Source organism: Acipenser ruthenus, chromosome 15, assembly GCF_902713425.1.
Source record: "Acipenser ruthenus chromosome 15, fAciRut3.2 maternal haplotype, whole genome shotgun sequence".
NCBI classification, from domain to species: domain Eukaryota; kingdom Metazoa; phylum Chordata; class Actinopteri; order Acipenseriformes; family Acipenseridae; genus Acipenser; species Acipenser ruthenus.
In genome coordinates this window covers 9,191,483-9,205,717 of record NC_081203.1, presented here as the reverse complement: position 1 = coordinate 9,205,717, position 14,235 = coordinate 9,191,483, and the positions used below count along the sequence as shown (strand labels likewise).

The 14,235-nt window shown below is 37.8% G+C and overlaps 1 protein-coding gene across 4 annotated transcripts in view; it reads right to left on the bottom strand.

Moving 5' to 3' along the window:
- The window catches only part of LOC117422582 (protein SCAI), an 85,697-nt gene that overhangs the window by 35,655 nt on the left and 35,807 nt on the right, over positions 1 to 14,235 (bottom strand). For all 4 annotated transcript variants that reach the window (XM_058987141.1, XM_058987140.1, XM_058987143.1 and 1 more), the window contains 3 exons: positions 10,670 to 10,822; positions 6,424 to 6,525; positions 1,452 to 1,553 (listed from right to left, as the gene is read on the bottom strand). In XM_058987141.1, the coding sequence (XP_058843124.1) occupies positions 1,452 to 1,553; positions 6,424 to 6,525; positions 10,670 to 10,822 (357 nt within the window). The remainder of the gene's footprint in view (positions 1 to 1,451; positions 1,554 to 6,423; positions 6,526 to 10,669; positions 10,823 to 14,235) is intronic.

Genomic DNA, 14,235 nt, shown 5'->3' with positions numbered 1-14,235 from the left:
AAGACCAAGACCAGAACTGGATATGTTGAGACCAAGACCAAGACCGAGACCGGATATGTTGAGACCAAGACCGGAACTGGATATGTTGAGACCAAGACCAAGACCGAGACCGAGACCGGATATGTTGAGACCAAGACCGAGACCGAGACCGGATATGTTGAGACCAAGACCAAGACTGGAACCGGATATGTTGAGGCCAAGACCAAGACTGGAACCGGATATGTTGAGACCAAGACCAAGACCGAGACCGGATATGTTGAGACCAAGACCAAGACTGGAACCGGATATGTTGAGACCAAGACCAAGACCGAGACCGGATATGTTGAGACCAAGACCAAGACCGAGACCGGATATGTTGAGACCAAGACCAAGACTGGAACCGGATATGTTGAGACCAAGACCAAGACCGAGACCGGATATGTTGAGACCAAGACCAAGACTGGAACCGGATATGTTGAGACCAAGACCAAGACCGGATATGTTGAGACCAAGACCAAGACCGAGACCGGATATGTTGAGACCAAGACCAAGACTGGAACCGGATATGTTGAGACCAAGACCAAGACCGAGACCGGATATGTTGAGACCAAGACCAAGACCGAGACCGGATATGTTGAGACCAAGACCAAGACCAAGGCCGAACAGCCTCCTCTCGTTTGTAAACTTTCTTATGTTCTTATGTTCTAAAAGTGTCTGTGTGAATGTAAATAGTGTGTGCGTGTGGGAATGTAAGGTTGGCAGGATGAGGTTATATCTGTCCCTGCCAGAAATCACAGGTGTGGCCATTCCCAGTTAGGTAATTGATGCTAATTGGGCAGTGGCCACGTGTATAAAAGGAAGCAAAATCCTTTGTGGGAGGAGTTTGGGGGTGAGTGTTTGTGTTGTGATTTTTGTATATTATTTTGTAACAGTGTAGTGAATGCTAATGCCCAGCCTACAAGTAATTTGTTCTTTTGTTGAACCTTTTATTTTGGTCCTTGTGTCGTGTTTCTTTTGTTCCCGTTTTTGTGTTTGTTTAATAAATGTGAGCTTTTGTGCTTGAACTGCAGATTCTGTTTCTGGGTTTCTTTTCTGCCGGTAACCAGCCTGGGCCGTGACGCTACTGTAACAGACCTTAAAAGACACTGCTGAGATTAAATAACCCAGGAAGTGCAACCAGACAACCCCCATATAGAAACATGGAGCATCCTTTAACTCTCCCCAAAAAACTGCAAAGAGACCTACTTAGCTAATAGAAGCGCAAAAACAAAACATGTATGACATTTACTTTGTTAGCTACAATTTGAAATGATCACTCTTGTCAATTTCAGCAATTCAACATGCAGTGAATGTTTTATTCTTGACAATTCAAATTGCACCATTATTAATGCACTGCAAAAGAAAACAGCAGGCGCTTATCAAACCTTAAAGGCAGGCGCATAGCAAACCTTAAAGGCAGGCGCATAGCAAACCTTAAATGCTGCGGAGAGGAATGTGTAGAGTTGGCTGAAGGTGGGCTTGTACAGCAAGTACTTGTGGGGATTCTCACGCTTGGCAGGCTTCTCGCTCGGATCCTGGAGAAAAATCAGAACCCAGACACCTCCTCAGTCAAGCTTAAAACGTCTCTTTTTTTTCCCTGTGATTTTTGCTTCCTTGTCACACCATCAAGCATGAACCCAGTACTCAGCCATGCTGTTCAGCAGTAGCTCCACAATATCGACTCTCAGCACAAAACTGCACCTGAAGAGACTCTGCTGGTGCCTTGAATAGCATTCCACAAGCGAAGCTGATGAACACACAGTAAAGAATTTAATGTCTGTCAGCACTAAACATTCATTACAAACTTTTATTTGTTGTAATACATATTTACCATGGTGCCCAAATCTATTGATCCCCTATATTCAATGTCAAATGCTCCAATTCACTTTGATGGTATTACCACTTTGGAAATTTGATATGGATTATATCTGGAGATTCACTTATTGGTTTCAGAATGTCTGTGTAAAATATCTGGAACAAACAGTTTCTTCTTAAAATACATTTGGAGTGAATTCATAATTGGATGACCAGATCCAACCTGTCCATACATTTTAAACCCTGTTGTGTGTGTACCTCATTGCCAATAATAATAAGAAAGTTAGCATTGTTTTATTTGTAGGGCACATATGCCCCTTGTACCTTGAAGGGTTAAGGTCGTTAATAAACAATAACATGAAGAAAGAAATACACCTGCATTTTCTTAGAAAGGCTATGCTAAGCATTTCAAGAGCACAGTTAATGTTCCAAAGTATTGACTGTCTGGCAATACTGAAACTATGACTGAAAACCTTTACAAATCAGTCAGTAACATACTGCCCCAGGTCAGCATGAGCTACATTCCATTACATATGTTGATATTCTTACTTGTGGTACATAATGTTGAAACCAAGTTTCACCACAATTAGATAAGAACCTCTAGCTATTTGTAAACATACAAGTGTGATGTATTTATCCCCATATGCTCTCAGTAACTTTGTCTAAAGAATGGTTGAACTGATTTTTATAGGATAAATGGTTCTCTCAACATAAGTACTGTAAAACTCAAAAGTGTGAAACACTGCCTAGCCACTGTCTACTTTCAGGACAATAATGCACCCATCCACTGTGCCAGAATTGTGTACGACTGGAGTGTGACAGAAACGTAAGGCTTGTTCAATGGCCTCCACAATCCCTGCATCTTAATCCAATTGTGCATGTTTGGGATGACCCTGAAATGTTGCATCTGCCATCCCGATCCTCTGCCACCCATCTGCAGCAATTGTGTGAAATATTATTTACTTATTTATTTCACATTTTTATATAGCGCCACTCGCCAATTGGAATTGGAGCACTGTACAAAGCAAAAAACATTAAAATAATTTCAGATATACAGACGTGCTCAAATTTGTTGGTACCCTTACAGCTCATTGAAATAATGCTTCATTCCTCCTGAAAAGTGATGAAATTAAAAGCTATTTTATCATGTATACTTGCATGCCTTTGGTATGTCATAGAATAAAGCAAAGAAGCTGTGAAAAGAGATGAATTATTGCTTATTCTACAAAGATATTCTAAAATGGCCTGGACACATTTGTTGGTACCCCTTAGAAAAGATAATAAATAATTGGATTATAGTGATATTTCAAACTAATTCGTTTCTTTAATTAGTATAACACACGTCTCCAATCCTGTAATCAGTCATTCAGCCTATTTAAATGGAGAAAAGTAGTCACTGTGCTGTTTGGTATCATTGTGTGCACCACACTGAACATGGACCAGAGAAAGCAAAGGAGAGAGTTGTCTGAGGAGATCAGAAAGAAAATAATAGACAAGCATGGTAAAGGTAAAGGCTACAAGACCATCTCCAAGCATCTTGATGTTCCTGTGACAACAGTTGCAAATATTATTAAGAAGTTTAAGGTCCATGGAACTGTAACCAACCTCCCTGGGCGCGGCCGCAAGAGGAAAATCGACCCCAGAGTGAACAGAAGGATAGTGCGAATGGTAGAAAAAGAACCAAGGATAACTGCCAAAGAGATACAAGCTGAACTCCAAGGTGAAGGTACATCAGTTTCTGATCGCACCATCCGTCGCTTTTTGAGCGAAAGTGGGCTCCATGGAAGAAGACCCAGGAGGACTCCACTTTTGAAAGAAAAACATAAAAAAGCCAGACTGGAATTTGCTAAAATGCATATTGACAAGCCACAATCCTTCTGGGAGAATGTCCTTTGGACAGATGAGTCAAAACTAGAGCTTTTTGGCAAGTCACATCAGCTCTATGTTCACAGACGAGAAACTTTCAAAGAAAAGAACATCATACCTACAGTGAAACATGGAGGAGGCTCGGTTATGTTTTGGGGCTGCTTTGCTGCACCTGGCACAGGGTGCCTTGAATCTGTGCAGGGCACAATGAAATCTCAAGACTATCAAGGCATTCTGGAGCGAAATGTACTGCCCAGTGTCAGAAAGCTCTGTCTCAGTCGCAGGTCATGGGTCCTCCAACAGGATAATGACCCAAAACACACAGCTAAAAGCACGCAAGAATGGATAAGAACAAAACATTGGACTATTCTGAAGTGGCCTTCTATGAGTCCTGATCTGAATCCTATCGAACATCTATGGAAAGAGCTGAAACTTGCAGTCTGGAGAAGGAACCCATCAAACCTGAGACAGCTGGAGCAATTTGCTCAAGAAGAGTGGGCCAAACTACCTGTTAACAGGTGCAGAAGTCTCATTGAGAGCTACAGAAAACGTTTGATTGCAGTGATTGCCTCTAAAGGTTGTGCAACAAAATATTAGGTTAGCGGTCCTATCATTTTTGTCCATGCCATTTTCATTTGTTTCATTATTTACAATATTATGTTGAATAAAAAATCAAAAGCAAAGTCTGATTTCTATTAAATATGGAATAAACAATGGTGGATGCCAATTACTTTTGTCAGTTTCAAGTTATTTCAGAGAAAATTGTGCATTCTTCGTTTTTTGTGGAGGGGTACCAACAAATTTGAGCACGTCTGTAGTACCATGTGATACAGATGGTACATCATAAATAGTATAAAACACACAGTACAGTACAACGTAAATATATTGCACAAAATTATACACTTTGGGGCAGCAGTGTGGAATAGTGGTTAGGGCTCTGGACTCTTGACCGGAGGGTCCTGGGTTCAATCCCAGGTGGGGGACACTGCTGCTGTACCCTTGAGCAAGGTACTTTACTTACATTTCTCCAGTAAAAACCCAACTGTATAAATGGATAATTGTATGTAAAAACTAATGTGTAAAAAATAAATAAATAAATAATGTAATTGTATGAAAAAATAATGCGATATCTTGTAACAATTGTAAGTCGCCCTGGATAAGGGCATCTGCTAAGAAATACATAATAATAATAATAATAATAATAATAATAATAATAATAATAATAATAATGTATTAAATTATTAAAACCATTCCAGCTCTCTAAAGTTACCCAAATATTCTTTGATAAAGCAAAGTTTTTAATTGCTTTCTAAACAGAAGAAGGCTAGAAGAGGTTCTAATTTCCACTGGCAACAAATTCCATAAATAAACTGCTCTGGTCTGAAAGGTGCGGCCTCCCAAATTAACTGGAGGGAAAAAAGGAGGAGAAATATGGAGGGAACCATTCGAAAGTAAATTCGAAGGTAATACATAAAAACATAAAAAGGTAAATGAGAGATTGGACGAAGGTTGGAATATTCTAAAATTTGTTAAGGCCTGGGTTTTTTACAATAGGAAAATATTAAACGATCCTCTGCCACCCATCTGCAGCAATTGTGTGAAATATTAGCGACTGAATGACTAACATCCATCAAGACACCTTCCAGCTCCTTGTGGCGTCTACGCCACACCGTGTCAAGGCTGATCTCAGGGCAAATGGTGGCCCAAACAGATGTTTGGTACAAGTCTTAATACAGTGTTCTAATAGCCTAAGAGAGATTGTAGTTCTTTATTTTAAATGGTACATACACACAGTGGTTCGAATAACTACACAATGGTAGATTGCTTGGTCACTGCAACATAATTCAAAAGGAACAAACATTAACCTATGTGCCATATACATAACATATACATATATTAAATTATTATAAAAATCCAGCACTTGAATAACACAAACAAAATCTAATGGAATCTTAAATATAACTACTATTTTATTGAGTTGATGAGTTTCATTATTATTTGTTTATTTAGCAGATGCCTTTATCCAAGGCGACTCACAGAGACTAGGGTGTGTGAACTATGCATCAGCTGCAGAGTCACTTACAATTACGTCTCACCCGAAAGACGGAGCACAAGGAGGTTAAGTAACATGCTCAGGGTTACACAATGAGTCAGTGGCTGAGGGGGGATTTGAACCGGGGACCTCCTGGTTACAAGCCATTTTCTTTAACCACTGGACCACACAGCCTCCTTGATAAACCCTTATAAATGTTTACCACTGTAAAAGCAGAGCAAAGTGTAATTAAGCACAGTGAAAACCAGGTAAAGCATAGGAAAGCATTGTAAAGCCCAGATAGGTATGGTAAAGCATTACAAAAATGGCAAACCATGGTAAACTATGCGAAGGCATAGTAAAAGCATGAGAAAACCAATTATGGTGGTAAACTTTAAGGGAACCAATACACAATTCTAGATTGATTTCATGTCCTATGCTTAAATACAGTATTTAAGACTTAAAGTGTCAATGTAATTACTCGGCACTACAAATACCAATATCCATGCTGTTAAAGAATTAAAAGTCAAAAGATAAGCTGACAAAATATATCATGCATACCACAGGGTTATAACTATACAACCGTCAGTGCATCATTACACTAATCCCATACCAGCAGAGCTCCTTCAAGTTATTGAAGTGTCAACAGGATATTAAGTCACTGTTACTCAAAGTGGATTTTGCTTACTTACCAGCATTCCAGGTTTATTCATCTGTGTTGCCAAGTTCACTGGTTCCCTCTCAAGAGCTTGGAGCATTCTAAACATATCTATTGTCAACTCACTAAACTTGACCTGCGGGACAAGAAAGACTCATTACACAATCAGAAGGCACTGCATACCTAGGCTATGGAACACAACGCAGGCTTTACTCTGAGTGTTTGATCATCTAAAACTGCAGTCCCACAATCATGTTCATAGTGACTTCCACAGTTCCAGTGAACATTATTTGTAGGGGTCTTTAAAAATTCCCTGGTCATCACTTTTTTAGAGTGCTTAGTTATTTTACCCTGATTAATTACATTCCCTCACCACAGCAATTCCCCACAACAGCGCATGAAAACTGAAGGCCAGAGGGCGTCCTCCTATCCCACAACCAATCCAATTGCCTCTTTACACTCAGAAACTCGAGCAACAGATGTCGGAGATCTGCCGGCGATGAGGTGATCCTGCTGCTTTTGTCTCCCTAACCTGTGGGAATGCCAGAGCCAAATGTGACACTCCCTCCAGAAACACCAGCAAAGACCAGTGACTTCACACAACCAGGAACCTGCGCTCCCGAGTGAATGACTCACCCTGCACACCACACGTCATGCCTTTACTGGGGGAGTCACTCAGAAACCACCCTAAGCATTGCTCTTTTAGCTAAAAGGTTGGTTAGCTCTGTCAGTTCCTTTTCAGTCTTGGGGGCTGGACTAACATTTCCTTGCTACAGTGCTGTACCTGCTTAAACCAAAGATCCTGTCAAACAGAGTAAAACCTAATGCAAGCACTGAAAGGTGTTTAAGATGACAAGCATCACAACACAGGCAGACGGGAACCCCTGTCGACTGTCTTTTAGATTCTCTTGATTACACTCTGCATGTTACAGGGCCTATGCACAATCATTGCCATACATTAGATTTTGTCATTTCAACATTAGATCCTACTGTATCTGATCATTTGGCGGTTCTTTTTGAGATTAAGTTGTCAGAGTGCAGTGCATTACGTTACATTAAAACTCACATAATAAATTCATCCACTGCATCCAGGCTCTCTGATACACTGAGGCTATCACAGCTCACTGCTGCTCCGTCTCTTTCACTTGATAGGTTAGTTGATCGTTACAATTGTCTTTTATCAAATACTTTTGATACAGTGGCCCCGGTTAGAACTCAAAGTGTCTTCTAAACGAACCTCACCTTGGGTAACTGCTGACATACGCCGAAAGAAAAGGTAAGGTCATAAACTAGAGCGCCAATGGAGGACTACAATATTTTGGATATTCACTATGATATCGGGAAACAGCATAGGCTGGAGTACAATAATGCTTTGAGAGAAATGTGTTAATGCAGAGATAAATCGCAGGGTCCTCTTTTCCACTATTGATAAGTACGGTAACCCCTCCCCGATTGCACCCCCTCATATCAAAGCCACACCAGCTAACTGTGAAGCATTTCTGAATTATTTTGAAAGTAAAATTACTAATATTAGAGATCATATTTCTCAGGGTGGTTCTGATCTTAATGTGCCGATCAGACCAATGACTTATTTCATGGATTCATTTTCCCTTATGACAATACAATATCTGAATAAGTTAGTGATGCAGATTAACGCTTCCACTTGTTTTTTAGATCCAATTCCAACATTTTTTGTGATCTATATGACTTTGTTTTAGAAATTATTAACAGATCTTTGGTCAACTGGAACAGTACCAACTGCTTTTAAAACTGCCGTGTTTAAGCCGTTACTCAAAAAATCTAATTTAGATCCTACAGTTTTGAGCAATTTTAGACCTAGCTCCAATATACCTTTTATAGCTAAGATCTTGGAGAAGCTAGTAGCCAATCAACTTACTGTAATATGTTTCTTGATAACAATAAAAGTTCTTGAAAAGTTCCAATCAGGTTTTCGACCTGCACATAATACAGAGACTACACTGGTTAGAGTTGTAAATTACTTATTGGTAAATGCAGACACTGAGTCTATTTCCATTCTGGTTTTATTAGACCTAAGTGCATCACTGATACTGTTGATCATACCATTTTAATGGATCACCTTAAAAACTGGGTAGGGTTGTCTGGAACTGTACTAAACTGGTTTAAATCATATCTTACTCATAGATGGAATGTTTCCTTGGGAGATTCAGCATCAGGATTATCTACAGTAACTGTGGCACTCTTGGTCCCATATTATTTTCTTTATGCATGCTACCGCTGGGGGAGATATTTTGTAAACATAGTGTACATTTTCATAGCTATGCTGATGACACACAGCTTTATATTTCTGTGAAACCTGAGGCTACCTCTGCGGTCTCTAATTTAATTGTGTCTGAATGATGGAAAAATCTGAATGTCTCAGTTTTTTGCAGTCAAACTCAGATAAGACAGAAGTTTTGATTCTGGGTTCTTAGCGACAACTGGAATTTGCCAATTCTCTAAAAACAGAGTTGAGTAATTTTAAATTTAAACCCCAAATCAGAGGGCAGAAATGTGGGATTCATCTCTGTAATGTCACCAAAGTGTCTTTTTATGATCTATGAAATATTGCTAAGATTAGATCTTGTCTTTCATTGCCTGATTCTGAGAAGCAAATTCATGCTTTTGTCTCATCTAGACTCGATTACTGCAATGTTAATTTTTTTGTATTTTTTTAAATAGTTAATTAATTATTAATTTTATTGTATTTTTTTGTTATTATTGACTTGTAAAGCACTTTGCGATACTGTTGTATGAAAGGCACTATATAAATACATAACCTTAAAGTCACTTACTGAAACCAAGATGACAAACACAGTAGGTCAATTGCAATGAAGTAAAATAGAGTACTAAGTGTGGATGATCCTGCGGTCAGTACAGAGGACAGTACTAATGGTAATCTGCAGGATAGTTTCAATTGCATCGAATGGATTGCCTCTAGATAGACTAAGAGCCTTACTAACTGGTTACTTGTATGAACAGAACCCCTTGATATGTATTTGCAAAATATTAAACAAAGTGGTTACTTAAATGAATAAAGCATTGAGTTAAACATAATTCTACACATGTAAGTCAAATAGCATTCGCATTAGTCTAAATTCCATCCATTGTAACTGCTGATACTTTAAAACAATGAATTAAAAATTGTTACATAATGAAAAGGTTACACTTTATACTTACAATTACATTTTACTTGTTTTGCTGGATTTCACTGACTAGCACTAAAAAGAGTTTGGACTATAATTTGGAGCGTTTCTGACTTCTGGTAACTGTTCTTTTCAGCTTCAAGTACTGAATATCTCTGCATTGAGTGTTCTAGAAATGTAATGGTAATCTTGTTACAGATCCTACTCTCTTCAGTGTGAAAGGGCCATGTAATATCTTTTAAATGATGCTTTATTTGAAAACGTACTGTAAAACACACATTCCTTTTAAGAAGTGTACTATAATAATCATACACAAATATATGATTTGTTTATTTAGCAGATGCCTTTATCCAAGGCAACTTACAGAGACTAGGGTACTATGCATCAGCTGCAGAGTCACTTAAAACAACGTCTCACCCAAAAGACAGAGCACAAGGAGGTTAAGTGACTTGCTCAGGGTCACACAATGAGTCAGTGGCTGAGCCGGGATTTGAACCGGGGACCTCCTGGTTACAAGCCCTTTTCTTTAACCACTGGACCACACAGCCTCCATATAGAATGAAGAGTAAGGAAATGATCTGTAGATAATACCGTACTAGCTAGTACGCAACCTAATACAGAACTAAGGACTACATTTCTCAAGTTTGTTGCAACTGACTGTGTGTTGTTTTTATTTTCAAGAGCTTGTCTAAACTAAATAAATACATAATATAAATAAATAAATAAATAAATAAATAAATAAATACTATTAGGATAATGCATCTCAATTTTCATCCTCTCTGCTGTATCCACTTTCTTGTTCCGTTAACTGAAACTATGAAAGATAACTATCAGGTAGGGGATTAGGAACTGGAATACAATTTTAGGGAATTACACAAGGCAGGAAGCCAGGTGCCAGACACATTTTTTTGAATAATAAAACTCTATGGTGTACAAGAAGTTGCCCTGAAAGGCTTTGAAAAAAACATACATGCTTTGTAAAGTATAGCAGAGATTGGAAACCTAACATAGTACAATTATACAGGCAGTGACTGAAGGGAATATACCAACAATAACAATGTAGACTGGGCTTCAGAATGACCAACTTTTGGAGAATGGAAGAGTGTAGTAATATACCTGATTACTGCAGTTCCCTATGATTAAGGCGTCAGCTAGTGTGAGCTGTCCCACGATCATGCCCTGCTCCAGCTGTGGGACCCCCCCCTCCACCAGTCGCTTCGATGTGACCACCACAGTGTTGTCATCGTTCAGCACCATCACTGGGTCTGCCTGGAACCCAAACAAAACAACAAGCACAGAAAGTCCTGAAGGTTTCTTTGTTACCATTCTGTAAACATAGTGAGAAACGGATAATCAGGACTGCTCAGTCCCAGACCACCTTCTGGCACCTCCTCAAGACACACATGTTCAGACAGCATCTGTAAAACTCACAACTCTTGACTATACTCAGAGATGAAAGTGAGGAGAAGTTATATATAAAAAAAAAAAACACTGAAAAGTGGCAGGAATCTGGGATCCATGGCTGTGTTTGATTTTTTGCTCAGGAATCCAAACTGAATGAAGTTAAGATTCAAATTACACCTGAAATTAGAATGTATACCAAATAATAAGTCAGGACGGTAAAATAGGGTCTGTGAAACTTGATGCAAGTATCCAGTCAAATAACGCTGAGGTAAAATATGTATTTAGTTTCAAGTGAAATCTATTTTTTCTTACCTGTGCACAAGGGCTGAATTAAATGTTGTACAGCATGTGTTTTAATGTTCTTGTTCCTTTGGATCTCAAATGCAACTTGTTTACATCAGAAAGTCACTCCCTTTTAATTGTTAAAGGTCAAAAAAGAACCACGTACACTTTCAATTGTTCTTGTTCATTTCTATTTGTGTGGCACCTTCCTTTCCTTCCTGTTTTTTGAGCTTTAATAATAATAATAATAATAATAATAATAATAATAATAATAATAAACACTGAACCTACAAAAGAAGCCACACAAAATACTTTCAGTGCAGCAGACACACGGCAAGAGCTTGTGAACTTGAGCTAATCATCCACTTGTTTGGGCCTCTATTTGCAATACTAAGCATTTAATATTGTAAATGTTTATTTCAAGCACAAAGTTGACATTTTCTGCTTCATTTTATGTTACCATGGGAAAAAAATGTAAGAAAATAGTGCTAATAAAAACAAACACTAATTGCTTATGTCATGTAAGTTTAATAAAAAAACAAACCAAAATGTTTAAACTTAGAGTCCATGTATACATGCATGGTAATTGTATGTAAAAACTAATGTGTAAAAAATAAATAAATAATGTAATTGTATGAAAAAATAATGTGATATCTTGTAACAATTGTAAGTCGCCCTGGATAAGGGCGTCCGCTAAGAAATAAATTATTATTATTATTATTATGTATTAAATTATTAAAACCATTCCAGCTCTCTAAAGTTACCCAAATATTCTTTGATAAAGCAAAGTTTTTAATTGCTTTCTAAACAGAAGAAGGCTAGAAGAGGTTCTAATTTCCACTGGCAACAAATTCCATAAATAAACTGCTCTGGTCTGAAAGGTGCGGCCTCCCAAATTAACTGGAGGGAAAAAAGGAGGAGAAATATGGAGGGAACCATTCGAAAGTAAATTCCTGGTATTGATTCTAACAGGAAGAACAGCTTGAAGATAGGCTGGTCCAACTCCATTTAATGCTTTATAAACAGTGCAAAGGATCTTGAAATCTATTCTCTCACGGACTGGGAGCCAGTGTAGCCCATCAAGCAGCTTTTTGAAGGATCCCAGGGTGTCAGCTTCAACAACATTCACAATTCTCTGTGTAAAAAAGTGCCTCCTATTTTCAGTTCTGAATGCCCCTTTATCTAATCTCCATTTGTGACCAAAAACTTCCTTTTTGACTTGCATTTGCAGTTCCAAGTACTCTTTCTGTGTACTTTGTTTTTGGTCCCTTATAAATGCTCTGTGCCTTTTTTCGCTGATTATTTTTTTAAATTGATCTATTAAACCATTTTGGCCATTTTGTTTTAGATTTAGACTTGTCTACTTTTGGGATGTAATTGTTTTGCACCTCTAGTACTACATTTTTAAAAAACAGCCGTCCTTTTTCTGTGGATGTTTTCTCTATTTTATTTCAATCTACTTCTGTTATATCACTTTGTATTGTGATATTTTGTAACTAAGTCGCCCTGGATAAGGGCTTCTGATAATAAATAAATGAATAAAATAAAATAATAAATAATAATAATAATAATAATAATAATAATAATAATAATAATAATAATAATAATACTACAATGGAGCTGGAGCAGTGTGGATAGGGTGTTATTTTCAGCTTACCTTTTCAATAAATATTCATGTTGACAATGTTAGCAGAACTAAATGTCACCTATTAGTAAATGTATTGTATAGTGTATGTGGGTTAGGTAATTTTTGAAAATCTATTTTGCTAAATGAAATGACAGCCAGCAATCTCCTGTCATGGGTGGCAATGTTGCACCAGCCAGTCCCACTCTTTGCTCCACTCACATTCTAAATTGTTTCCAACCTTTTTTTGAAACTCTACCCATTCTGGTCCGGAGGTTTCAGCTAAAGTACCCTTTACAATTTTCACTCACTGAATGGTACCACAGTTGCAATAAAAGGCAGAATAATCTGGTTAACATTTTTCTCCCGTTTATTTAATATATAATTTTACAGAAAACCAAACAGTAGGCTTCATTCTTAAAACTTACTTACATGTCTTTGGATGCAAAGAATTAAAAGACAGTATTTAGTAATCTTTGGAAAGACTATTCGCTTTCAATTGGGAAAAGTCATTACAAATAATACAAAATAGTCTGCACTGTAAATGTTTCACGTTACTATTTACTTCCCACCTTAGCATAAAGTTTAAAATGTTTACAGTATCAAAAACATTAACCTCAAGATAAAACTATAATTACTAACTAAAAATGATCCAAAGGGACTCTGTATATCTTTGTCGTGTTGCATTTTCTGACTTTTGTGTTTTCCTTCATTTTTCTATTGCAAGTAAGAAATGTATCAAACACCGAACACATATTCAACCAGCCGCTGTTAGGCTACTGTTAATAAAATGCAGCCGCGGTAATAAACAGAAGACGTCTAAGTATGATTATCGTGATGACTATTTATGTTTACCGGAGCATTTATACTTCTATACAATGCAGAAACACTGTGCTTCACTGATACGACAAGATGAAAACAGCAAAGATCACGAGCAGCACAGGGCGCTCTCCAGGCACAATCGCCAGACGCCTGCTTCACCTGTATATCAGTGTGGAAATCCACACGATCGAAATCGCGCATGCGTACAGGTGGAAAATGTGGACGCGATAGATTCTGTGTTTTTTTAATTTTTTTATTAGCAGTTAACTTTGTCCTCCAGGGGCCGGTAGCTCACCGACATCCACTAGACAAAGATTAAATAAAGTACACACCGTGGTTTAGAGAATATATAATACTGTTAAAAAAATTCAAGATCGTTATTTTCTCTTACTTTCATTTTTATTTGTGCATTTTTTAGTCGTCCTGCGTACCCCCTATGATCCTTAGAAGTAGCTCCAGTTGAAAACCCCTGATTTAAATGAACCGATAAAACCTCCAGGACCTACAGCAGTTAATTATTTTATTTTACTTGTTAAACCTGGAGTAGAAT